This window comes from Cuculus canorus, chromosome 16, assembly GCF_017976375.1.
Source record: "Cuculus canorus isolate bCucCan1 chromosome 16, bCucCan1.pri, whole genome shotgun sequence".
NCBI lineage: Eukaryota > Metazoa > Chordata > Aves > Cuculiformes > Cuculidae > Cuculus > Cuculus canorus.
In genome coordinates this window covers 12926735-12953222 of record NC_071416.1, presented here as the reverse complement: position 1 = coordinate 12953222, position 26488 = coordinate 12926735, and the positions used below count along the sequence as shown (strand labels likewise).

Here is a 26488-nt window from a genome sequence, read left to right as displayed (position 1 = left end):
CCCGCCCAAGATGGCGGCGTGAGGGGTGCGGCCACCTGGTGACCGCGGGCGGGGCGGGAGGGCGCGCGCGCGAGTCTGTGGTGGCAACCGCGGCACGCGCGGGGCGCGAGGCTGTGGGAGTAACTGAGGCGCAGGGATACGGGGCGGGAGAGGGGGGCGGTCACGTGGCTCCGCCCAAGATGGCGGCACGTTGAGTTCAGGGGGCGAGGTGGGGGTGGTAACTGCGGCGCTAGCTGGTAACCGCGGGGGGTGCGAGGCTTGTAGCTGGTCACTACGGGGCGGGAAGCCGTCCAGTAACCGTGAGGCGTGCAAGATTGTAGCTGGCAACCGCGGGCAGCGAGGCTGCAGCCAGGAACAGCGGCGCGGGGGACGGAGCCGGCAGTGAGGGGGAGAGTGGGGGGGCGGTCACGTGACTCCGCCCAAGATGGCGGCGCGTCCGCGGCGCGCTGGGGGCGAGGCCGGCTGGTAACGGCGGGGCGGGTGCCCCGCAGGCCCCGGCGCTGTGCGCTCCCCGGCGCGGGCTATGAGCCTTCCGCGCTGCGTCTCAGGCGCTCGTTAAAAGCCGCAGCCTTGCCCGGCGATGGCGCTGAGGGAGCTGAAAGTTTGCCTGTTGGGGGTGAGTGTTGTGCGGCCGAGGCGCGGCGGAGGGTGGTGGAGGGACGCTCCGAGGCCCGCGCGGGGCTCCGAGCGCTTAGGCCCTGGCCCCGGGGGTAGCGGGGGCCTCTCCCCGTCGGGGCTGCCGGCTGCAGCAGAGCGAGGCTGAGGGATCTTCCCTCCCTACGGGGGGCGGCTTCCCGAGGCAGATCTCGCCCCTTTTTCCCTTTAAAAACGAAAAAAAAACGAAAAAAAAAAATCTAGTGGGTGTTGCCTTCTCTGGCGTAGGCTGTTCGGGTTTGGAGTTCGCAAAATAAATAAATAAAAGTACCCTAAAGCAACTTGTGGGAAAGGAGGAGGGACCTGAGCTTTATTTCAACAACACATGTGGGCTCTGGAAGTGCCCCAAGTGTTGGAGGTGCGGGCAGGAGACACCGAGCAGACCGCAGAGCAGGCATGTCAAAAAATCAAGGTTATAAAGCTGTGTGTTGGCGTGGATTGGTCTGAGGGCTTCGCTGGAGGACCTCAGGTGGAACAGGTGGAGTTGTCTCCGTCTGCTTCCTGTGCTGTGCAGTGGATGACAGGCAGAGCAGCCTGAACGCTGAATGCCCACGCTGTCCTTCAGAGGAGAGTTTATGTGTTTCTGTGCTCTTCGTGTTATGGAGGTATTTGGGGTAACTGCTAGGTACTCTTTGTGTTCACCCAACCTGAGAAACCTTGTGGTCTAAGAACAGGAAACTTAGCACCCAGGAAAACTGGTCCTTGAACTCCCAGAGCCAGGAACTGTGTTTCTGTTTTTAATATTTGCTCTGTGTATTGAGACTCCAAACATAAAATACAGAACTGAGATAATACATTTTTCTTTAAGAGGAATCCAGCTTGAAGTGCTAAACACAAGTATACGTACTGTACCCACATTTACAACAATATTCATATGATTCAGGAAAATGCATGAATAGCATAAAGCTTCATTTTCAATGCTGTGATTCCTTAGAATTTTTTTTTCTTTATAATTTTAATGACTCTTGAGATGTAAAGCAAAACATGTCTTCACCTGGCTTAATTAAATGACTGTTTAGAATGTTCAGCTGCTGTGGAGGACGTTTTTACTGTTGATAGTTAAAGTTATTTCACTCCTAAATATGCCTCGTTTATATCTTTTAACTGTGGAGACAGTAGTGCAAATGCACACGACCCCGAATTTTACTGTCATGTTTCCTCTTTTACCATTTATAGCTTTGTAAAGTTGCATTAGAAACATGTTTCAGGTGTGTCACAGAAGAAGTTTCAAGTCTTTCATTAAGCAGGGTGGGACGCATTAGTCAGAGGTTGAAATGCATGTGTCACACTTGTATAATTCAACGTGCTCCATTGTCTTCCAGTGATGGAGTAGTATACTCAATTGCTGTCTACTTTACTAAAAGCAGTAGACATCTTTCCCTACTCCAGTTCAAATGCAATTTGTTCATAGCTTTGACAAGAAAAAAGTTTGAGTAACTGATAGCAAACATGAATGCAGATTTTTACGGTCCTTCATAAAAGCATTTGACAATTTTGTTTAGAAAATTGTAACCTATCTCAAAGACTTTTTATTTTCTACTAACTGATTATAATACCTGAAGTATTTAAAAATCTAATTTCTCTGAGATTCTCTGCAGGAACATTTTATTCGTGCACAGTGTATTGCAAGATTTGAGGACAAAGAATCATTTGTTTATAGTAACTAACATCTTTCAACCATTTCTGGGTTTTTTTTAGGACACTGGTGTGGGCAAATCAAGTATCGTGTGGAGATTTGTAGAAGATAGCTTTGATCCCAACATCAACCCAACAATAGGGTAAGAAACTAAATAAAGTAAATGTGATTTATTTAAGAATAAAACCAAATTGTATGGATATAAATCTGTACCTCCTGAATGGATCCCTTGAGGATTTTCCATGCGTGGCAGCTAAATGTGGTAATAATGTGACTGCAGCATTAATTAGCTCATGAACCTTAGAAAATGTAGGAATGTGTTCGGCACTCCTGCAGCTTCCATTGTAAGATCTCGGCCCGTTTTGTGTTCTTAAGCTGAGATAACAAAATTCTGCTAGAGTCCTGGGTTATGAATAAATTACAGCGTAGATGCTTCTGTTGAAGGAACAACTTTTTTTTCTTATGCATTACTCTGTAAGAGTCAAGTATAATAAGAGGTCTATGTTTTTGAAGGTACATAACACGTGAATTCAGGTTGTAGTTCTCTTCATTAATTAGTTCTAGTGTTACACAGCCATGTGCAATACAACTAACTTCTGAAATTGTTCATGCAGTTGATCTCACAGGTTGGAATATTAGAAAGTTGAGCCTCAGTAGCAATGTTACAGAGTTCAGATCTTAAAACACATAGAAGGAAGAGCGAGCATCAGGAATTCTTGGAGTTACTGGATCTTTTGATTTCTTTTGCTGCAATTTCTTGTGGGCTGTTTTGCTCAGAAGCAGTTCTTTATTGACAGGAGGACGAGGCTTTACTTGATGCTCAGAAGTGTGGGGGGTTGTCAGTGCAACTTCCTGTCTCAGGTGTCACACTGTCTCTGCTACAGCTTTGACCAGAAAAGATCCTGCTGATAAAAATTAGCTGTGTCTCATCCTGTCCTTTTGAAAAAATGTGCTTTCCATGCGATAGCTCTCTCTACCCCCTCCATGTCCCACTGCTTTTTTTGAGTGTAAATACTGATATCAAATTGCAAGATATTCTGTAGGAAGTACGCTTTTGTTTAAATTTCTCTGTTAACAAATGTAGCCTTTGAGAGATTGAAGATCTGCGAAAACTACTTAGCAAGGGTTGGACTTTCTTAGTTACTGTTAAATTAGCTATGTTAGAGGTTCTTTTTTGGAGGATCACGAAACTGATGTGTGGATAGTGGTCATAGTGCTCTTGGCTTAAGTAGGGGAGCAGACTGTCTGAAACTCTTACATCCGAGTTGTATAGAAAGTTCAGATCTTTCACCCATAGTGATATCGACTGCAAGCAAAAATCCTTCCTCAGGTAGACGCTATTGAACGATCCAGTTATTGGTTATCCATCTTCATTACTATTCATCCAGATACTTTTAAAAACATAAATAATAATGATAAATAGTTGTCTGATATGGCTAGTATCCACAGCGGCCCAAAGTGTTCATGAACACAATGACAAGAGCCATTGTGCCTATGCATGCACTTCGGGGAGGGGGAGAGGTTAGAGTCTGTTAACTAGTAGATGAGGAGGTATGGTAGCACAGACTTAGGTTTTGCAAACATGAGAGGAGTGTATTTGTTCCGTCGAGATACTTTGTTTTATAACATGCCACAACTCATTTGGACTAGACAAATTAAACATTCCAGTAACCCAGTATGAAACTTGCATTCTGTCTCCAGTCACACGTGAACTCTGCTTTCAGATTCTAAATTCTGAAGTACTGCAGTTGCTGGCTGTAGGCTCTGCAAGGCTATCAAAAGCTGCAGAGCAAAGATAGTGATCTGTGATGTTTCTGTCCTGATGAAGTAGTATTTTGTATAATCTGGGTTTTGTGGTGTGTTTTTTTTTCTTTTTCTCTTCTGTCCTGTGGAAGGGCTAATACTGGAATGAATTTCATAAAATCTTGTCTTCCCTCCTAAATCAGTTTATTTTAATCTGATAGTTTTCTGACTTTGTGGTGTGTGAGTTGATTTTTCTTTTTCTTTTTGTCCCCCCTCCAATGTAGCACTGGTCTATTTGAAGGCAGGAACCCAAAGAGATCACACGTGTGTGTCTTCCCTGGGGGAATGTCTGTAACAGATACAGTGTCATCACTTAAGGTGTTGTTAAAAGATGTTAGACATGGTGGTACTGAGGCTTATGTGTAGGACAGAATTTGTCTTCATGAATTTAATGACAGTACTGTGATTAGTATACTTTCTTGAAGTAACAGACTAAAAATCTCTATCTTTCATCAGTCTTAACAAAATCATTCATTGGTCTGAGGACTCGGTCATTTGCAGTAGTGGTGTAAATAGATCAGAACTTGCCCAAGTGCAGAGGTTGTGTGAAGCTCCAGTAAGATAGTGTCCCCAAATTTTAAGCAAATTAATTTTGAAACTTTTTCTAGACCTTGTTTTTATTTTTCTGTTGAGACTAGGAGGTAGAAAGAATGAAGTAAGGATTAGAGAGGAATTTTGTGCATCTTACAGAACTAAAGCTGAGAACATTTATACACCTGGGTTCTTGAGTTCATGAGATACAATCTTGTGTTTCCTGTCCTGTTTCTATTCCTCGTAGGATTATCTGAGCAATTGCACTTTGTCATCCGTGTTCCTCATTCAGGTTCAAATAGGGGCAGCTGTAGAAACCCTGTCAGAACTCTGCAACTCCTGTCCTTATGATGACGGGGATACGTTCTGCTTTGCCTGCCCAACATACGTCTCTAGGTACCACGGAATATCTAGGCTTTCCTTATAGCATCAAAAAGAAACTATCAATGAATATAAAACTACATTCAGGTGCATCTTGTTGATGTAGTTCTAGCAGTTACTTGGCTGGGAGAAGCAGCTAGGAAACTTCATAGGGATAATTGCCTGTTTTCTTACTAGAGTCCTCAAGGATAGCTCTCCTTGTTTTGTTGACCCAAAAGTGGTTTGACTTTGTTGTTTGTTCCCTTTCAGGTTTGTTTTTATTTTTTTATTGACATCTGTCACAATGAAAGCTTCCACTTGTCAAAGAATTTCAAGTAGCATTTAACCTCTATTGTCAGCTGCTGTCTGGTATGTTTACTCTTGAAGTGAATTAGAGCAACACAGCTGTTCCATTGAAATTGGCTGTAGGGGAATGTTTTTGTTTGTAGAACCAAGTAAGGTAAATTTTCAGTGAGAATCTATGGTTTAGGGAGTTGTTTCCATAGTGGCCAGAGAATTCAAAATTTATGTTAGTTTGCAGAAGGCTCAAAAAATTGGAAGTTTTTGTTGTGCTATAAAACTGATACTCCTATTGCTTTTTTTTTTTTTTTTTTCTGTTACTTTTTGCTAAAATACATCGTCTGGTTTACTGTTTTGAAATGCATTGCAGTTAGACTCTTTCTGTTTAAGGATGCTGCAATCTTGTGTTTGGCTTCTTAAAAGAGTAATCAACTTTGGAGATGAATGTATTATTTGGCAAACCATCTGAGCTTAAGGAATGGAGAGAAGCTTATCTTTTACCAGTGGAAAATGTTGTGTAATTGCTCTGTTTCTTTATTTTAAGTGTAGATAGCTGTTTTATCTTTTGCACAGGAAAGCGTGCAAAGACACCAGTTGTATTAGCTACAGAAGTGTCATGGACATCATTAAAATCTATGCTCTGGTGGTACTTATGATCTGAGAAAAACTGACGTTCAGAGGCTTGGACTCTGGTATTTAATGCTGTTGAAAATACTGAATTTTGTTCTCTGACTTGGAATCTACTGCAAGCTTAGTGTACTGTGACCAGTGGCAGTGCAGGCCACCTCCAGGATCCTATCCTGCATCCTGTCCAAAACTGACAGTAGAACAAGTTCGGAAGTCTGCAGTATGTTCAAGTGACAGGAGTTAAGCATACAAAAGGTGTTTGAGATCATAATGTAGGATCTCATATGTTTAAAGTAGTTATGGCATCTATAGTTCCTTTCTACAAGGATTTCAATTCAGTATGTGGCTTTTCTGGTAAAAACTGTACCTACAGGTAATAGATGTAGCAAAGAACTCCCTCTTGTAAAAGATTAGATCTCTGAATTCCTGTTCTTGTGGGAAATAAACTGATTCATGTAAAGCAGAACAAGTAAATCTCAAAAATACTTATTATATTTTGCAGTATCTTCCTCTAAAGGATTCAGGATTTGGAGGGGTGGGAGCAGCTGGAGCACAGGAAGAGATGTTGTTTTGTTTTGTTTCATTTGTCTTCTGGAAGTGCAAGAGCCGCTGCAGACTGAACTGTGTAATGGATTTGGGAGCTGTACAGAGTGTAGACAATAAGCAAGTTACTTGTTATTGATTTCTCTGTCCTCTTAACACCTACCAATAGTGATACGAATCTCCCATATTTTATTCTTGAGTATGGACTTACCAGTGTTTACCTGAATGTTAGTACACAGATAGAAAAAGCTGATACAAAGGGGAGGAATTTGATGTCTTTCCCTCCAGAAGTTTCCACTATGGACTTGAGTGATTTGCTGTGATAATTCCTCCATTTATTAGGAAGAACATTGTTAAAAAGACTGACCTTCCTGATTTTTTTCTTTGAACATACATCCTTTATTTTTATTAAAAGCTTATGAACAATAAAAGCTTATCTGCATTTGGCGTCTTCTGTTTTGTTAGCTGAATGTCATCCACTGAAATGTTATTCTCTGAGGCCCTTTGCCTCATTAATTTCAGCCTTTATGTATTAAAATCTTCATCAGTTTTATGTGTGTGAAGGAAAGGAAAGCACTTTTATTGGAATGTAAACCTTTTTAAAATTTCATGGTGCTAATGTTCTAAGAATCTATTTATATTCTGAGAAGCATAAGCTGTAACTTTCTTCCAGAGCCTCATTTATGACCAAGACTGTACAGTATCAAAATGAGCTGCATAAATTCCTAATTTGGGATACAGCCGGACAGGAGCGGGTAAGTAGAATCAATATCTTCAGTGATAATTCTGGCTAGGGTTTGTGTTGCTTTTCAGCCCTGCCCCTGAAAGTCACAATGCAATCTCGTTTTATGCACATCTTGTTTCTGTGCAGGTTTCTATCAAGCTGTAAGTGCTGTAAATATGTTTTTGTTTTTCTTTGTTATCATGATTCAAGTACAAAGTTAATCTTGCAAAGACTCAGTCATCTCTATCAGGGAGTGCAGGGATAGAACAAGGGCTAATGGTTTTAAGCTGAAAGGGGAAATTTTGTTTAGATATTGTGAAGAAATTTTCTACTTTGAGGGTGGTGAGGCACTGGCACAGCTTGTCCAGTGAAGTCATGGATGTCCTATCTCTGGAGGTGTTCAAGGCCAGGATGGATGAGGCTTTGGGCAGCCTGATCCAGTGGAACTGGATGATCTCTAAGGTCCCTTTCCAACCCAAACCATTCTGTGATTCTGTGATGTGATCCTTGTTCAGAGATGCTTGACCTTTTGAAATCCTAGTGGAGCTGACTTGCTGGCTTTTTAGCTTTATTTCAGCCTTGATGGCTAGAGAGTAACTCAAGTAGATTTATATTGCATTTCAGTGCTCTAGATTTTGAATGACAATTTATTTCCTTCCAGCAGTACCATATAAACCAAGCTTGTGTTGTCAGGGATGTGTCCCAGGGATATGTCCAAATGTATCCATGCTATCAGAAATACCCAGGTCTTTCCATTGCTTGTAGTCAGTCAGCATTTACTGTAAATAGTTTGTCTTAAGTGAACATCCAGCCCATTCTGAAATGTTAATGCTGGAATGTGAGTCTTCTGAGAGGTAGAGTATAAATTTAGAGAGGCTGGTACTCTTAAATAGAAAGCTTTATAAACATGCCTGCCACAACTTGGCAGAAAACATCCATTACATATTAGCACTTTAACTGTGATTGCAAGCAATAGGAGAACAATGTAATTTGGATTCAGCACACTACAATTTGAGGAGGCATGTCTGTGCCCGACTGGCATTTTCCTTGTCTGAGTGGTACCTCTTTAATTTTCTTCCATACAAGTTGGAGGATATCTTTATTGAAATCAGAAAAGGAAGGATATCTTACCTGGGCTTTGACCCAAGAGCAGTGGTATCTGTGAAGCTTGTGTTCTAAACCTGAGAGAAGTTGCTATGAGGCCCCAGTACATCCAAGCAAACCAGTGAAATGGAGGCAAGGATATTTACTTTGAAATAATGCCACTATCTTCATAGATGTTTTTTTATCCAAAACAGAACAGCACTATCACTTACTGCTGGTCACAAATGGTCTGTATACCTGCCTCGCCTTGAAATTCATAGCACAGATTTCTGGTTGTGCAACACAGCGGACAATGAATTATGGAAGGAATCCCTTCCACGGTGATCTGGAATACCAAAAATGTCCACACCGTTCTTGGAACCATAACGTCTTTGCTGAGCTCTGATGCATAATGCACAGAAGCTGTAGTCCCGGCCTCTTGAGAAGCATGTGCTATTTTCTACTTCAAAGGCCCAGCAGTGAATTGTTCTACGTTACACTGGGCAAGCCCTCCTTCTGAGTGGCTTCAGATGGTGGCTCCTAACTTCACTCCAAAGGTGGAAGTGCACACAAATTCACCTCACACAACTCATTTCCCTATGCACACACTCCTTATTTCTTCTCTCATTTCTTCTACACTGAGTAAAGTTGATAGGAGATTACTTACAGCAATTAGAATTTTTGCATTCTTACCTAACAATTTAAAATTAACAGTTTCTCTGGATAATTACATTATATCTCCTTTATAATTCTGTCAAAACACAAAGTGGAGGCTGAAGGGCAAGCTGAAGTCTTTGAAAAAATAGCAAAAGGAAAATTCAGTGTTCCTGGTAACATCTGTTTTGTTAATGTATTTTGTCTGCTGACTGCTCTTAGGTGGAAAAAAGTATCTAAGTGTTAGCAGGCAGGAAATGAGAGTAATACAAAATCAGCAAGTGAAAGTTGGTTTATTCCCAATGTAAATAGTCAAATATCAAAAAGCCAGGTTGCAACCAGTCCAAGTGGTGGTTTACCAAATTGTGTTTCCCTTTACATTTTAGTACTTAGGAGGAAGAGAGGGATTATGTCCCAACATGAACTGAATGCCTGCCCATTTCAAAATCCTGTTTTCAAAACAGAATTTGAGAGCCAAGTGTAAATGGTCTGGAATTCTGCTTTATAGCAAGATTTTTATGATTTATAACATTGCTCTCAGTAGAACTGTACTAAGCAAAAGGAGATTAGTATTTTATTAGAACTAAATAAGCCGCTATGAAAAACTATATTCGTTATTTTTGCCCTGACTAATAAGATGCACAAAAGCTCTAAATCACATATGCTTTCATTGGAGCAGTACATGCAGTGTGACTGAGAGTTTTGGTTGCTAGGTTGGTTGTCTGATTCTTTTTAAATTGGCAGAGCATCACACTTTTAAACAATGCTTGATGTATATTTTTGATGCAACTTAATTGTGTGCTCTATCACTTTTTTCAGTCCTGGATTCGTAATGCTCCCCATGCTGAGGGACAGGCCTGGTTTATACCCTGTGAATGCACTACTAACCAAATGTGCCTGCTGTTGATTTAAAACTGTAAATTACAATAAACTTACTGTAGCCTTTACTATCTAGCATGTTCTTTAAAGCTGCGTTTGCAATGAGTCATGTAGTTCTTGGCTTTTGCAGTTTTTAGTTCTAAATATGCTCCGAATTTTTGAATTCTGAAGAAAAACTTAAGCAAAATCCATAAAGCCATAAGTTAGATTGTGACGAAAACAACATTTCTAGCATTTAAGAGAACCATGACTGATCCATGGGGCCAGAGGTTGGCACCAACTTCTGAACATTTCAGATCAGCAGTAATATATGCAAGTTTTCTTGAAATTGCTTTTGTCCAAAAGGATGAGTATCTTAAAGAGAAAGAAGTGATTTCCAGTTTTAGTGCTTTTCCCCTTGCTCCATGTTTGAAGTTGAGCATGTATTCTGTGGGTTTGTGTATAAGCTACAGTCCTTTAAATGAGAGATTCTAATCTAGTCAAAATAAGGTCAAGTTTGGCTTCCTGCTTTTTGCAGTAGGTGAGCTGCTGATGGCTAAACTATTTATAGCTTGGCCTTTGTAAAACAGTACTTTCATGGAAATGTATGTACTCTATTGCACAGACTCTGTAATTGTAAAGCAAAATTTTCCACAAATGTGAACTCTAAAGCTAGTTTTCACTTTCTTTAATAATAATGAAATCAGTCAATGGAAGATCAGATTCATAATGCATGGTGTCTTTCCTTCAGTTCCGTGCTTTAGCTCCGATGTATTACCGAGGGTCAGCAGCAGCCATTATAGTATATGACATCACAAAAGAGGTAAGAAATTTGATCCTGACCCAACATTAGAATTTAAGTTTTTTGTCATGGGTCAGTTCTGACTATTTTTTTGCCCTTTTTTTTCCACATCAGGAGACTTTCTCAACATTAAAGAACTGGGTTAAAGAGCTTCGACAGCATGGACCACCAAACATTGTTGTAGCTATTGCAGGAAATAAATGTGATCTTAATGATGTAAGGTAAATATCCATTGACAATTTGTAGCTTTTCTCTTAAAATATGCAGCACTATAAGATTAAGATTTCAGAGCAGGTGAGAGGTACAGAGCAATGTAAGCTGGCTTGCACTAGCACTGTAGTTTCACAAGGGGTCTAAGCTGCTTTCTACTGTCAGAAGATTTGGTTAGCCTGCCCTTGGACAGTCTTGCTCGCTTCCTCCCCTGTGTTGGTGTGAGTACATGTGTGATTGGGCAATAAATCAGGCTGTAAAATGGATCCAGATAAAAACTAACCATTTAAAAAAGGAAAACTGATCCAAGTGTATTTATCTTTCTCACATCATGAACGCTTGCTGGCATAACAGTTTGGATAGCAGGGTTAAGAATGAGCAGTTTACAGGGAGACAGGATTACCTTTTCTAGTGGTGATGCCAAGTTACACAAGCCTAAACTGCCTGTGAAACTGCAGCGTAATACAAGCTGTTTACCTCACTTTATAAGAAATACCCCTGTCAGTCTGTAGCACCTCATTTTGTTAGGAAAAACATCAAGCGTGTTGGAAAGCATTGTGTAGGTTTTTCTGACTTGCTTGTTCAGGTGCCCTTCTTGCCTCCTTAAATATTGGGGTGGAATTGGTTGTGACTGAAATAGTTGCAGAGAGTGGGAAGAGTTCTTGAGAAGCTTTATGAACAGCCAGACTTCCAAGAAGGCATGTACTAAAAACAAAAGAAGCCCTTTTTTACTGAACTCCTAGTTAAATAAGCCAAAATTCAGAAAGAATGTGTCTGCAAACTTCTTGTTTTTCAGATTTCATTGGAAAAGCTACCACAGCTGGTGTCTCAAAGGAGACAGATGGTTATGTCTTTAAAGAACCGCTGCAAAGTTGCTTCTTAGTACGGTTTTGCAAATTGTTAATGTATATATGTAACTAGCAGTTTTCTAGTGATCTGTAATAGCTTTTGTTAGAAGTGATGTCTCTTGAAGGAAATATGGCATAAAATTACTTAGGAGACAAATAGAAGGCATGCCGTGTTAAGTCTCACGCTTATTTCTTGGTGCTTAGGTGGCATCATAAATTATGTAAATATTGCTTTTCAGGCTAGTGAGCAAGATGCCTTGTTAATCAGAAGTAATATTTGAGTTGCTGATACAAAGTCTGTGCTTTTGATATTCTGAGTCCCTTGTTACTGAAAGGGGCCTACATTTTCTGGAAAAAACGATGTAAAGTGGTAGAATGTATAGGCCAGTCCTGTCTTCACTTACTGGGGTTTGTTTATTTCATGTTTGAGGAAATATATGTCATTATCAACTTGCCTGCTTAGAGGCAGAATATCTTTTTCAGTTTTTGGTTCTGTTATTATGTGCTCTGTCTAAATATGTTTCACTTTATAGCTACATCTTTGTGTTTCATGTGAAGTAAATGCTATACTAATGATATTTTCAGTTTTGTGAGCTACCTGGGTTGGTAAACAGCTGTAGGAAATCCACTGGACTAGTGACCTAATGCTTTAGGACCTCTTCAGTGCATCTAAAACTGATCAGTATGTGAAGAGTAAAGCACCCTTAATTGATTGCAGACCTCCATGTAGAGCACTCAAGAAACAAACTCCACTGTAATGTTATCAGATGGATTCAGGCCTTGTTTAGTTTATGATTGTGCTTCAGTGATGCTTGTACTTAAGGCAGGGAGGCAGCATAAAGAATGAGCATCAGCTTCAGGATGAGGGTGCACTGTGATGCCAAAAAGGTAAATGCAAAATACTCATAATGACACTTAAAAGCTTAATGTGTCCCTTAAGATTTTTGAATAGTGTGGGGGTTTTTTGCATTCACAATTTTTCTTTGCTTTGTTTTTCCAGAGAAGTCATGGAAAAAGATGCTAAAGACTATGCAGATTCCATTCATGCAATATTTGTAGAAACAAGTGCGAAAAATGCAATAAACATTAATGAACTCTTTATAGAAATTAGTAAGTATTTAAACAATTAAAGTGCTTTCTTCTGAAAGAAGTTGAAGTAAAAATTTGATTACTGTATTAGAGTTTGTGCTGTTTAGGTGAGAGTATACTGACTTAAATTTGTTACAAACAGACATGAATATAAACTGCAAAATGAGCCGTATGAATTTCTGGTCATCTAATGAGCTCTAACTATTCCTGCTACGGATTTTAAGCCTACTGTGATGCTGCTGGATAAATAGCAAGCAGGGCACTCATGTCAATCAGTGTCATCTTACTATATCTGTTATTGAATGTTTTAATTAGTACTTCCAAGGTTATGGAAGGGAAAGGAAAAGGCATGAGCAAGATCAGCCTGTTTGTGAAAAGAAGACCAACAGAGATCCATTTTTGTGTGTGTGCAGTGCAGTTTAGCTTTGAATAACTGCAGAAACACTAGGCTGAAGGAAAGAAAATAGGGTCCTTATAAGCAGTTGAGTATATTGAAGTTAATGTAAAAAGTGCATGCTGTAGATTAGCTTCTTGATTTACTGTCTTAATAGTTGCTCTCTAAAATTGATCTTGAATAATCTATGGGAAAAAAAATCATAAATCTTCCTCAGAAAAGAATACTCAATCCAGAAGAGTTGATTTTAAAGACTGAGTAGAGGACTAAAGCAGCTATCTTTACGAGCACTTCTGTGCTAAGCCTAATGGAGGTGATCAGCTGTTGAAATACAGGTCAAGATGGCAGTTCTCATTTAAGATACTCAAGATGGTATTGGGTCCTGAAGAAATATATTTTCTGTCTGCTTTTGTAGCTTAGCTCTCCAAGTCTAGATAAGCCTGAAATGTAAACACTGCAAAATTAGGTTAAAAATGCCTCTACACTTTTATGGACCCATACCTATTGCAGATGTAGTATAGACTGCTAGCTGCTATCCTTCTGTTATGCAGGAATGTTGTCATTAATGATGTATAACTAGTTTAAGACACGTTTTTAGATATGAAACATACACTGAATGCTTAGAATTAGTTTCAAGTACAATGTTTGCTATAAATTTCTTTTTTCTGCCTCCTTGTAGGTCGCAGAATTCCATCAACTGACACCAACCCCCCATCTAGTGGTAAGGGCTTCAAACTTAGAAGACAGCCCTCGGTGACAAAGCGCAGCTGCTGTTGACTGATCCCTTAGAAAATAAGACTTGTTATACAGTAGGTGGTCTTGGAAGTTAATAGTTCACGTTGGGTTTATATTATAAGTCTTAGATCATTATCTGCTGGTGTTCATACACCCGAGGTCCCACAAAAATGGACCAGTTGATCTGACATCTGTACACTCGCAGAGAAGACTGCAATCGTAATGTCAGCCTGTTTACTTACAAAAAGTGTAGTATGTCTTGCGTTCAAAGGGAATCCATCATCACTTTTTTGGCCTTGCTTGAAAGGGAGGTGACTATATGGATGGTAGAACTGAAATGTCTAATAGTTTTGTAATCAAGATTTTGGGAGAGGTTTTTTTGTATAAAGGGAAATGAGCACTTTTGTGGGACTTAGGGTTGGGAGGAATCTGGAAGTTGGATGTCATTTCTTCCTTTTCTTCAGTGAGCCTTATTTTAAATGTAATTGTAGCTAATCCAAAGTACAATGAGACAGTTGATATGAGGTGGCTACAGAATAAGCCACTGAAGACAAATAATAGGCAAATCAGTCCATCCAGTCCCCAAATCCCACTTGCACTTTTTATTTAAAGATGATATGCGCCAGGGGTGGGGACACACACAACGTATCTTAAACAACAGACAATCTCTTATTCATGCTGACTTTAATCACTTTAAGGCAAACTGATACATTTAGAGGCATCTTCTTGTTCCTACAAGTTTTTAAATTTTAAGTTGTTGGTTGAAGAAAACCTAGTTGTAGTTCTGACTAAAGTGGTTACTGACTAAAAACAGATGCTGTAAACAGATGCTGCCAATATTTCTGATAAGACTTTAAAGGTTTTGGGGAAAGCTTTTAATTGCTTGGCATGTGTAAAGTGTTCATATTATATTTATGAGACCAGTGTTTAAAGTATTATAAATTACGTAAAAATGGTAAAAAATAATACAATCTTTTACGCTCCTTCCATTCCACACCTACGGATAAACTCCTGGGGAATCGCCATCAGGGTTTTTTTTCCCTGTATTTTAGGTATTGTCACTGTGAGTTCATTCAGAGGCAGACTGAAATTCTTTCTCTTTCAATCACATTTGAAAGAACCAACAGAGAATGCTGTTGGTGCAGCTTGAGGTCTGCCTGTTGAACAACTTTTCATCTGTGGTGCACCCAGTCTTTCCTGTTTTGGGCACAAAAATACAACTAGGAAGTAACATTAAGACGTGGTAATGTAGATCGTTACCTCTTGGTTCCTGGGCTTTTTCATCTGTGAGGGTTTTTAGCACATCAGTGTTTAGCTTATACTGTGTTGGTTTTAGTATGCTTTTAATTAAACTATAGGTTGACCATACCCATTTGTGCTATTTTATTTATTTTTACTTTGTTTCTTACCAGCACTAGTGAGAAACTATACTTTTGAAGAAAAAGAGCTTAATAGACTTGAGTATATACTGAAATACGCTGTTTAGCTTTAGTATCAAAATGAGGTCATGTTGATGATGCTTATTCTTTGCTCGTTATCTGGTTTTCCATCATCTCAACTATTGTCTCTGAAGGAAATGTGGAAAAGTTTGTAAGAAATGAGAATTCTCGTATTTCAGATTAGTTTGTAGAGCTATTTAGAGCAGAACAGGTGATCTCTTACAGTGAGATTTTGAATGGGTTAGTATGTGTTAATGAAATTTTGGTGACTACATTTTTATCATGCCCCTTACTTACCCCGGTTGTCAGTTAGGCTGTCTTAGCCACAGCTGTACAGGCTACATGCTTCTAGAGAGCCCAAGAAATTTATCTTCATCAAACAGGCTGTTTGAAGCCCCTTTGAAACATTGGTCCTTAACAAAGCACCTCTGTAGAGACAGATCTGTGTTTGCTGTTTAGCCTCATGTATGATACATTTTTCTGTCACTCAAAGCACATTATGAACAGAAAACTTCAGTACACCTGCAAATTCGTGATGGAATTTTAATGAAGAAAGAAACAACAGATTAAGCTTGTTCTTAGACATAGTTTTAATTGTAAAAAGCAGGTTAGAAATTAAATGTAGAACTTTCACACTGGCAGTCATGGAAATCCCGAATTTCTGTGAAATATCTCAGTTCTTACTCCTGGCTTATTTTCTGGTTGTCTAATTCAGCTAGGTTTCTAAAACATTTTGTGTTCACAGTGCTTCAGAAGTCTCTTCTATACCAAGTTATCAGGTGCTTTAGTATCTTAACCGTGATACAGAAAATACTGCTTTTATTAAAGTTGCTTAGTAATAAGTCTGGAAATTTTTGAACTTGGCAAGATCATAGTAGGAGAAGGAAAGTCTCAGATATTGGGAGTATCTTTCATATGCATGAGTAGAAAAGGAATATCAGACCTAAATTACTGTTATTTCCTGTTAGCACGTAGTAAAAATGGGATTTAAATCCATTTTTCAGTGAGAAAAGAAAAATTATTTAATAGTATTTATCCAAGATTTACTGGCTTGAGAAGAAAATACTGGACTTCAGGCAAGATGGAAAGGGAGGCTAGCATTGAGATTATTGTAGTTCTTTCTCTCCAGTGAGAGGAGAGATCCGTATATTTTATCAACTCTTTATGAACTACTTTCTCATCTGTCCTCAATTATTTGCTATACACCAAAATTAGACTTTAAAAACACAAAAAAAGTCCACCTCAAAACACTAAAGAAGCAGCAACAACAACAATCTGACCCTTCTCAAATATCACCACGTCTTAATGTCTTGAGACTCCTGTTTTGTTACCAGAGTAGAATGCCAGTGTACTTCATATCCTTTTCACGGTTCTGATCTTAAATGCTGCAGTTAATGAAAACATGTGAATAGAGAGTGCTTCAGATTGTCCAAACTACAAACAGTGAAGTGAGGCTGCTTTTTAACACATGGCTATTTCAAATGACAGACTGTTGATGCAGGTTCTTTTGAGCCAAGATAACTGTTTATTGATCAGTTGGCTCTAGCTGAAAGCCAGAATGCAATCTTCCCTGGATGAGATGCACATGTTCATTGTTTCATTCTTGTTTGAGAAAAATGTCTTCTTCTGTATTAATGATTTGCTAGGCCATCTGCTTTGATCTCATACTAGGCTTGCTGGAATTGATTATACTTTGTCCTAACATAGCTTGGAGATGCAGTAGCCTCTGAGTGTTTGGAGTCATCATATCAACCATCCCAGCTAAATTTTTAATAACTTTTTTTCCCATTAAGAAGTTCTTAAAAAAGCTCAGGACTGGTTTTATTCCCCTTTGCCTTTCTGTTTAATGATGGAGCTTGTCATAGAGACTAGACATGCAGATTCTCACCCAGGGAATTAATTGCTGCAGAGCAAGTTTGGAAGTATCATATATGTAAAGATGTAATAATTATGTCGTATCAGTGATCGAGAGCATTTTTTAGCTGACAAAATATGACTGTTTCAACTTCTTCTGTTGCTTCTTTTCCATGAAAGTTATAGATTTGTACAAAAATATGATTTGATAAATGTTTAGTTCTTAAGCTTTAGAGCAATTTGAATGTCCTCCCACAAGTTTTGGAGGTTGGTGGCTTTATCCAACCCTCTGAATTACAGCAGTCTCGTAGCTGACTTCCCAGGCTCTTGATCTACGCTGTAGGTGGTTTTGTAGTATATTTTATATACTGGAAGCTGGCATTCTAAATGTCTAAAGAGTTGAAGTCTGGAAGGTTATGTTTAATGACAGAAGCATCTGGTGGTCAAACTACTGCAAGGTATAAAAGGTGATTTGAAAAGTTCTAAGACAATTCTGACAACTTTTGCTGTTGCCAAGAAGGTAAAGATTTCCTTTATATTACTGGGTCCATGTTGAAACAAAACAAATCATTGCACTTCGAATCCTTACTGACATCAGTAAGTCCCTTCCTCTAAGTGCTACAGGATCAGACAGTTAATAGTGTAGAGAGGTGTTTTATGCAGACTTGGGTCTATGTGTTGATGTACTTAACATTAATTTAATGCTACCAGCCTGCTTCAGAAAGATTATTTATGTGCTTAGGAAGAGAGTAAGAGAAGAGGAGACAATGCCTACATACTGATTGAGAAGTCTAATCCTTTAAACTGGTCGAGAGATGTGGGATTGATGGGGAGCAGTCTATGTTTGTGGTTAAAGCTTCATTTTAATTATCAAAAAATAATTCAGGCTGAATATCTTGAATGGTTTAAAAACTGGCCTCAAGATTTTTGTTACAATGTTAATCCTCAATTATTCCTTAATGTTAGTGTTAATTTCCAGTGTAACATATCAAATATTAGTTGGAAAAGGAGGCTTTATTGGTGATATTTGAATGACTTTCTTGTGAAACAGACTTCAGTGTTCATTCAGGATGGTGTAGTCTATTTGTGGTGTGCTATGTCAGCGATCTGCAAAGACTATCTTGGGAATTGATGATTTACAGGACAGAAGCTGGCTGAGCTGTGTAGCTCGTCACCCTGTAGCAAACCTTGCTTGTAAGCAGCAATAGCTACACAGAAGTAGTAAAAATAATTTCAAACATGATGAGAATCTGAATAATTCACTGACTTAAACTTCTATGCTGCCTATTAATTTACTTAAAAGCTTCATCTATCTCTCTCAAACACTTAAATCTTTAAAATAAAGAGGCTCTTCTGTTCATGGAAAAAAGGAGGACAAACTTAATTTTTTTTATTAGGAAGTTCTACAGTGACCTGAGAGTGTTTGTATGCCAGGAGTCATTTACTTGAAGCAGGAGAATCGTGTGCTTGGAACTAAGCTTCTAAAAAATCTGCACAAAATTCTCTAAAGAAAGCTGTTAAAATTTTATGTTCAGATCACATTCCTAGTAATAGATCACAGCCTTAGCGTTGGTAGCTGATAGAAGATATATAGAAATAAGATGTTGATGTGAATTACTGAACTAAGATAGAAATATAGGTTTTAGAATAAAAAAAGTCATGTCAGCTGTCCTTTTCAGGGTCAGTGGCTCCAGCTTGCCAAAAGAAATATGCTTCACATAATATCTTTGTTTCTGATACAAGAATTCATGTGCCAAAACGTATTTCCCTAAAATTACTTAGGTCTTCTGACACTAATGCTTGTTTCTGAAAAATCCCTTCCCATATTTTGGAGATCGCAAAAGCTTGGAAGCAAACCTCTTCTTGGTCAGCTAGGATCAAAAATGCATGACTTGGAAAAATCAAACAAGCGTTACCAAACTTGATCCATAAAGTGTCACAGACAACAAATCTTTTGAGGGATATAAAACTATCCTGAAACACAAGAGTACTGATGGGCTTAGTCTCTGACATGTCCAAATGATTCTAGGGTCAGCTTTTTCCTCCTCCTCGCTCCCACTTCCCCCCCCAACTCTGAATTTTTAACATAGTGTCATCAGAGTGTACATGCTAGAAACTGCAATTTAAAAGTACTCAGAAAAGTTCTGGTGGCTTACAGTTATTTGGTGCTTCTTATTTTACATGGAAAATCAAGGTAGTAGGATGACTTGCTTCCCTAAAATCTGGGACAGCATTTGCTGAAACTTCATTCTAGAATAAAGACTTCTTAGAAGAAACAATTTTACTTTCCCCATCGCATCATCCTGTAAGTTAGGGTTCTTAAGTTGTTTCTTAAACACTAACAGTGAATTCTATTCAAGGAGCTAAGGTACTGTTCTTTTAAGAAGGCTGGGGTTTTCTTTGCTTCTTTCCTGTTAATGTTTTCACGTGTGTATTACTGAACAAACCACCTGCTACTACTTTTTCCAATGTTGAAGGATACGGACCACTCTTTGCCAGTATCCCACTCTTTGTGAGTGTGATACTCCATCCAGTTGTTGCCCTTGGATATGCTGTAACTCTGACACCTAGGAAGATTCACTGCTACTTCCTTGTCTCACTTCTACTCATGTTACAGAATGTATTTCCTATTAAATCCATTATGTTTTCTTGACAATTTTGTTCTTTGTTTCCTTAGGGGACTTAACCAAGAATAGGTGGCGAGTATCTTTTTTTTTTTTTCTTCTCAAAGATTCCAGAAGTATCTGTCACAGCAGCAAATATTTGTAAACAAAAAGGCAATTCCTTAGTACTGCCTTATGAAACTCTTATGAAAACATAGCAGCTGAGGCAAGTATCACTTCTGTATTATACTAGATGATGAAGGCTAAAAGCACACTCGCCTCGGGGAGCAGTTTGATGTAAGGCACTAGTAACGTGACTTAAATTCTGTATTTTAACTTCCTTTTTGTACTTCCTATTTACGAACATTATGTATCCAACATTGCAATTGTGACACAGTGAATTGATTTAAGACACAGAAACGGATCACACTTCTGTAGCTGTAAAACACCTAAGACTTCCAGGCAATCTCCCCTGTTGTATCCCCCACCCCCAGTGCAATGACAAAAAAAATTCATTCTGAAGGTTTTTTCTAAAGAAGAAACTTTGCATTTGCATTTGTGTATTCAGGACACAAAAATAACCTGATATACATATAGCTCTTGCAGTGTAATAAATGTTTGCCTGTAAAATTAAGCGTGAAGGTTAACCTTTGTATCAGCAATTTTTGTCCCTCTTAGGAACGTTCTGCCTTTTCATTGTAGGATTGGATTAACCTGTTACAAAGGTTGAAAGGTCTGTGCCTTCTTATTACAGTATCTCTTATTAAAACAAACTTAAGCCGCTCAAAGTTACAGAGCATTTGCAGCACTGTAAACTGCACAAATTCACAACCATTGCTTCACTGCATGAAATGTAGTCAGATTGCTAGTGATGAAATATTGTAGTGATGAGTTCCCAAGCTTATGAATGTTTTGAGACTTTTTTTAGTCTTCTCTTGGGCTGGTCCCGAGAGCGTGTACAGGTTTGTCTGTATTGTTGGTTTGTAGATGCTAATGAGGAAAACCAGGCTTTTGTTCTCTTCTTTTTGTTTGAGTTGTTACAGTCCCATATAGTGCATAGAATGAACAAAAAAAACCAACAAATGTTGATTTGGCATAATGTAAACAGCCTTTTCAGCTTAAGCATTCATAATAAACTTTTATAGTGTAATAACAAGCTAAATCACTACCAGTTGGATGTATTGTGCAAAAAAAAAAAAAAAAAAGGTGTAAACATTTTATTAATAAAAAGCTTTGTTTATAAATGTGCTGGCCTCATTTATAAATGCTTCCAAAATTCTCAACATCTTAAAAAGTAGTTTCTATAGCAATAGAATTATAGAAGAAGAATGTAAGCAATACCATGGCAGAAGTGAATCTAAGTGATGATTCGAATATCTGTTTTCCAAAAGTGCTGACAGTTGGTCATTGAGAAACTGAAGCTTTTCCCTGGTTGATGTATACACAGACAAAGGCAGAAGACAAACTTGTATAAAGAAGGGATGGGGAGAAACAGCAGAGAGAATGCAGCTTTTGTGTAATGCTTCCTTTCTTTGCAGCGTGATGTCTGACAAATTGCAGGCCACACACAGTCCTGTCAACCGGTGCAAGGCCTGACAAATTTTACCAGGGTCAGGTTATTTAATACATTGCTTTTAGCTTAAACTGCATGAAATGTAAAATTCTTGACTGCTTAGGCCAGGTTTCTGTCAATCAGAACTGTAAAGTTTTGCATAGTGTTGCATATCCTGCATAGTGTTGTGAGGGTCTGTCATGCTGGGAAGGGATCCTTTCTTGTTTGTTAACACAGCCAGCTGGTTGGTAGCTTGCTTTTTTTAAACCGCTGCTGTGGTGGTGAGGTAGAGCACAAAAATATGGAGTTGGCTGCAGTCACCTTACTTGTCTTATGTGACCCTTGAAAAATGCAGTTTTCTCGTTTCAACGTGTGATACAAGTCTAAGATGCTCAGTTAATAGCAGCCTTAAAGAGTGCAAATAAGCAAAAAGTCATGTTTCTGATACTGCTATTTCACCTAAAAATGTTGGATACAAGTTTCTACTGAGCAACTGGCTGCAGTTCGTATGCAGGAAATGCATACTGGCATTTTTTTTTTAGCTTACATTTATTGTTCAGTACCTGCTATTTTTAAGTTATCCTCTCAGATGTATGTGAACTGCTTTTGAAAAGTTTATGTTTACATAACGGAGTATGAATGTGCAGCAAAGAGGGCATAAGAAGGATAAATACATGGAATGTGCTAGAACACAGAGAAAAACATTTACAGTTGTTTGCCTTGGGAATCTAGCTAACTAAATGCAAACCAGCTAATCTGCACACAAAGTATAAGACAATGTTTTACTTGGATCAATTCTTTTGTAGCTTTTAAGGTAAAAGTTTTATAACAGCTGAAACTCTTCTTCAGAATTGTTCTGGTAAAAAGCTTCCACATGCTTTTCAGATATTCCCTGCAGTGTTGATCCCTGTTTCTCCTCTTAATCAAAAACCCACCTTGGCCACAAGTTGCCTTCTGGTCTTGTCATGGCTGAATCATTAATAAAGTGAGGGTTATTTTGTGTAATTGATGAGGATTAAGTATTGCAGGTGCCCTTCATGCCCATTTCAATGAATTGGATCTGCACAATATTATAAGTGCACACATTATTTATGCGTAACAAAACCCTGATACAACCTACATTCATTAGCCTTCATAATTTTTCAACTTGGAGTAAAACAATGCCGTGTGTTATAAAGACTTCAGCCTGGGTGAAGTTGTGGGCAAGTCCTTGAAATATAAGCAGGTAAGTTCAGAGTCGACAGTTGCTGTAAGATGACACAACTTGGCAAACCCTTTAAGATGTGGATTGTCAAATGCTTTGTACTTCTTTCAAGAAAAGCACACCTTGGAAATGTCTGGGCAGCAACACTGAGCAGTTTAGGGTCTTGCTTAGGTATCACTGTTGTATGAAGTTTCCTCTGTCTTATTCGTCACTGTTAGTTTCCAGTTTACTTGCAGGCAACTATAAAGTTTGTCTCTTCTACTAATTACTGGACTGAGAATGCCTAGCTCAGTGAGAGAATCTGTTTATAAAAATGCAACCAAAGAGATTACATGCAAGAAGATGACCTTTCGGGAGTATCAGCCAAAGAAAGCTCTGCTCCAGTGCATGAGGGAACTCAGTTCTCTCCTAATTTGAGATCTAGAAAAATGTTAAAATGTAATCCATAGTTTATGCTATAAATTAGAATCCCCCGAAGTAGCAAAAATAATATGCAAAGAACATTCTACGTTCCAAATCTAATTAACTGAGCAAAGTGGAATAGCAGGATCCTAGGAAAAAAAAAACCAAAACACACCCTTTTATGACATTCCATGACCAACTTTTCTCCAACAGAGGAGGAATTTAAGGAAGAACATTGTTGTCATACATTGCTGAAGCCTCTAAACATCAGTCCTAAGGTATTGGCTAGAAGGAGTTGGCAGATTTCACTCAATTATGCAAAACTAAGTGTTACATTAAACATGGTTGGGTTGGGTTGGGTTGGGTTTGGTTTGGCATTAAATGAAAGAGAACCAAAACAAAAGACAAAACAGGATTGTAGGTGGTTAAGCAGATGAACTGAAAAATGCAGATTACCATGGATGAGAGCAGCTTGAGAAGTGTTGAGATGTGGTATAAATACTGCAGATGTGCTTACAACACAGAATGTCATCATCCATTTAGCGGGGTTAATTTTAACATTGACATCAGTCATTTGCCATTGCCTTTATTGCCAGAAATGGCTACAACCCTGTTGATAAAAATCCCAGATCTTTTTAGCTACTTTACACATTTTGACAATGACTGAGTAAAAACATTCATTGTACAAAGAACCTGCGTTGAGGGCAAGGTGCGCTGCACCACTCGCATTGTATTGGTGTGACAAAATGAATTTTCATAATGTTTTACTATCGTCATGTTTTCATTCACCTCTTACATGTTTGCTAATCAGCCCCAGTGAGGACTTAGGATACTTGTAATCTGAGAGCTGCTATTCTTTGAGAGTTAATTGATGCCAGTCCACTTGCTTTTTACCTCTGCAAACAGTATCTCCTCCTGAACTCCCACATGGCTGCATTAATAAATAAGTTTTTATGTATATAAATTGAATTATAGAATGCCAGGTTGGAAGGGACCTCAAGAATTATGTGGTGGTGATATATATTTTAAATGAGATGGCCCGGTACCCTGTCCAGCTGAGTCTTGCAAGTGTCTATTGTAGAGGAATCCACCGCTTCCCTGGGCAGATTATTGCAATGTTTAACTGTTCTCATGGTGAAAAATTGCCAGTTTTTAAGACCGGCATCTTTCTACTGGTAAGGTGGGTGTCTCAAATTCGTGCTTCATTGTTAAACCCGACTGAACTTTGACAGTTACAACCGTGCTTTATAAATTCTTATGAACTTTCAGAATGTTTAAAATAAGCTGAGGGGAGGGGAAGGGAAAAAAAATGCAGTGCTATTGTAACTACATTGGCCTAAGGCCATCAATAAAGCAGTGCTTTGTGTTAGGCTAACTGTATGTTATAAAAATATTTTAAATCATGCTACTTGGAGTTTACAAAACCCCAAACCATCCCAAAACAAAAACCCAACCACACAGTGCAAAACTTCGGTTAGTTTACTTAAGGAAAGGGAGGGACATCTTGCAATCACCAAAACGACCTGAAAGTGGTTTTATTTTTTAAAGTTTGTTATTCCTGCAGCTTGCTGGCACTCACTGGGATTTTCTGGCCCAGCAGCACCCCGTCCCTTGCCCTGCTGCTGCTTCTGGATCCCCATGCCCAGCTGGGCAGGCCTCTGTGTGCGGAACTTGGGTCTGATATAACAGGCTGCTGGGCATACAAAGAATCGGAGTGCTTTGGGTTGGAAGGGACCTTAAAGCCCATCCAGTCCCACCCCCTGCCATGGGCAGGGACACCTCCCACTGGATCAGGGGCTCCAAGACCCATTCAACCTGGCCTTGAACACCTCCCGGGATGGGGCAGCCTGGGCCAGGGCCTCCCCACTCTCACGGTAAAAGATTTCTTCCCAGTATCTCATCTAAATCTCCCCTCTTTTGGCTTAAAGCCGTTACCCCCTTGACCTACCCCTTCAATCCCTGATAAAGAATCCCTCCCAGCTTTCCAGAAGCCCCTTTCAGCTCTGGAAGCTGCTTTAAGGTCTCCTCAGAGCCTTCTCTTCTCCAGGCTGAACAACCCCAACTCTCTCAGCCTGTCCTCATGCAGGAGGTGCTCCAGCCCTCGGATCATCTCCATGGCCTTGTCTGGACTCCTCCAAGAGCTCTATGTCCCTCCTGTTCTGAGGACTCCAGAACTGAACGCAGGGCTCCAGGTGGGGCCTCACCAGAGGGGCAGAATCCTGTCCCTGTCCTCCTGTCCACGCTTCTTTGGATGCAGCCCACGACACGGTTGGTTTCTGGGCTGCGAGCGCACATCGTTGGCTAGTGTCCAGCTTCTCCTCTCCCAGGACCCCAGAATCCTCCCCAGGGCCTCTCCCACTCCATTCTCCCCGAGCCCGTGTTGGCGCTCGCCACTCTCCACGGGCAGGCCCTTGTCCTTGGCCCCGCTGAACTCCACGAGGTTCGCACAGGCCCTCCTGGAACTCGCACACGGTGACTTCCCGTGACAATCGACCGTCACTCCCCCACCCGCAGCTGTTCCCCGCACGGGAGCGCGCGCCCCGCCCCGGTTCCCGCGCGCGCGCCGCCCCGCCCCATTTCCCGCGTCCCCGCGCGCGCGCCGCCCGCCCCGCCCCTTCCCCGCACGGGCCGCGCGCGCCGCCCCGCGCCCTCCGCCCCAGTCGCCCGCAGTGCCGCCGCCTCCCGCCGCTCCGGGGCCGCTCAGCGGGACCGCCCGAACCGGCCGCGACCCCCGCAACCCCCCCAGCCCCGCCTGCCTCCCCTCCCGCCTCCCCCTCCCTCCCCTCCCTCCCCCTCTCCGCCCGCTGCCGCCGAGGAGGAGGAGGAACATGGCGAAAGCGGAGCAGGTCCTCAGCCTCGAACCGCAGCACGAGCTCAAATTCAAAGGTAACGGGGCCGCCGCCGCCTCCCCGCGCCGCCATTTTCCGCGGGCACCACCCGCTAAAATGTCCTTCAGCGCCGCCGCGGGGCCGGACCCCCCCCGCTGCAGCCCCGGGGCCGCGGGGGCCTGCACGCACCCCCCCCCCCCCCAACCCGCCCCGCACCGCCACCGCTGCAGGGACCGGGGCGGAGGGGAGAGAGAGGAGGTGATGCGGGTGGTGCGGGCGGTGAGACCCCCGGCTCCGAGACCCCCGAGGTGGGGGCAGCCGGGGAGGGGGGTGCAGGTAAGGCAGGCACCGAGACCCCCAAGGAGGGGTTGTTCGGATGATGCAGGCACCAAAATCCCGGGCTCCGAGACCCCCGAGATGGGGGCAGCCGGGAAGGGGGGGATTGAAGTGATGGGAGCACCGAGAGCCCAAAGGAGGAGGGATTGTTCGAGTGATGCAGGCACTGAGACTCCCGGCTCCGAGACCCCCCGGGGTGTCAGGCAGCCGGGGAGGGGGGGGGGGTTTCAGGTGATGCGGGGTCCAAGACCCCCACGGAGGGGGTTGTTCAAGTGATGCGGGCATCAAAATCCCCAGCTCCGAGACCCCCGGGGTGTCAGGCAGCCGGGGAGGGGGTGCAAGTGCTGCAGGCACTGAGACCTTCGGCCTGTCAGGAGCTGAAGGGCTGAGAGGTTTCAGGTGATGCAGGCGTCAAAACC

The 26488-nt window shown here is 40.9% G+C and overlaps 2 protein-coding genes across 3 annotated transcripts in view; both read left to right on the top strand.

Moving 5' to 3' along the window:
* The first annotated feature begins 257 nt into the window (after window positions 1-257).
* On the top strand, window positions 258-20667 carry RAB22A (RAB22A, member RAS oncogene family). Its single transcript, XM_054081569.1, has 7 exons — window positions 258-616; window positions 2353-2432; window positions 7128-7209; window positions 10525-10596; window positions 10690-10796; window positions 12634-12743; window positions 13796-20667. The coding sequence occupies exons 1-7, from the start codon at window positions 581-583 to the stop codon at window positions 13891-13893; spliced, it is 585 nt and encodes a 194-aa protein (XP_053937544.1). The 5' UTR covers window positions 258-580; the 3' UTR covers window positions 13894-20667.
* Window positions 20668-25644: 4977 nt separating this feature from the next.
* VAPB (VAMP associated protein B and C) overlaps window positions 25645-26488 on the top strand; it is a 34208-nt gene continuing 33364 nt past the window's right edge. For both annotated transcript variants that reach the window (XM_054081568.1, XM_054081567.1), the window contains exon 1: window positions 25645-25791. In XM_054081568.1, the coding sequence (XP_053937543.1) occupies window positions 25734-25791 (58 nt within the window). In that variant the 5' untranslated portion in view covers window positions 25645-25733. The remainder of the gene's footprint in view (window positions 25792-26488) is intronic.

Coding starts and splice junctions, on each gene's coding strand:
- RAB22A (XM_054081569.1), top strand. CDS start 581: ATGGCGCTGAGGGAGCTGAAAGTTTGCCTGTTGGGG. Junction 617..2,352: donor TGAAAGTTTGCCTGTTGGGG/GTGAGTGTTGTG, acceptor GGTTTTTTTTAG/GACACTGGTGTGGGCAAATC. Junction 10,597..10,689: donor TATATGACATCACAAAAGAG/GTAAGAAATTTG, acceptor TTTCCACATCAG/GAGACTTTCTCAACATTAAA.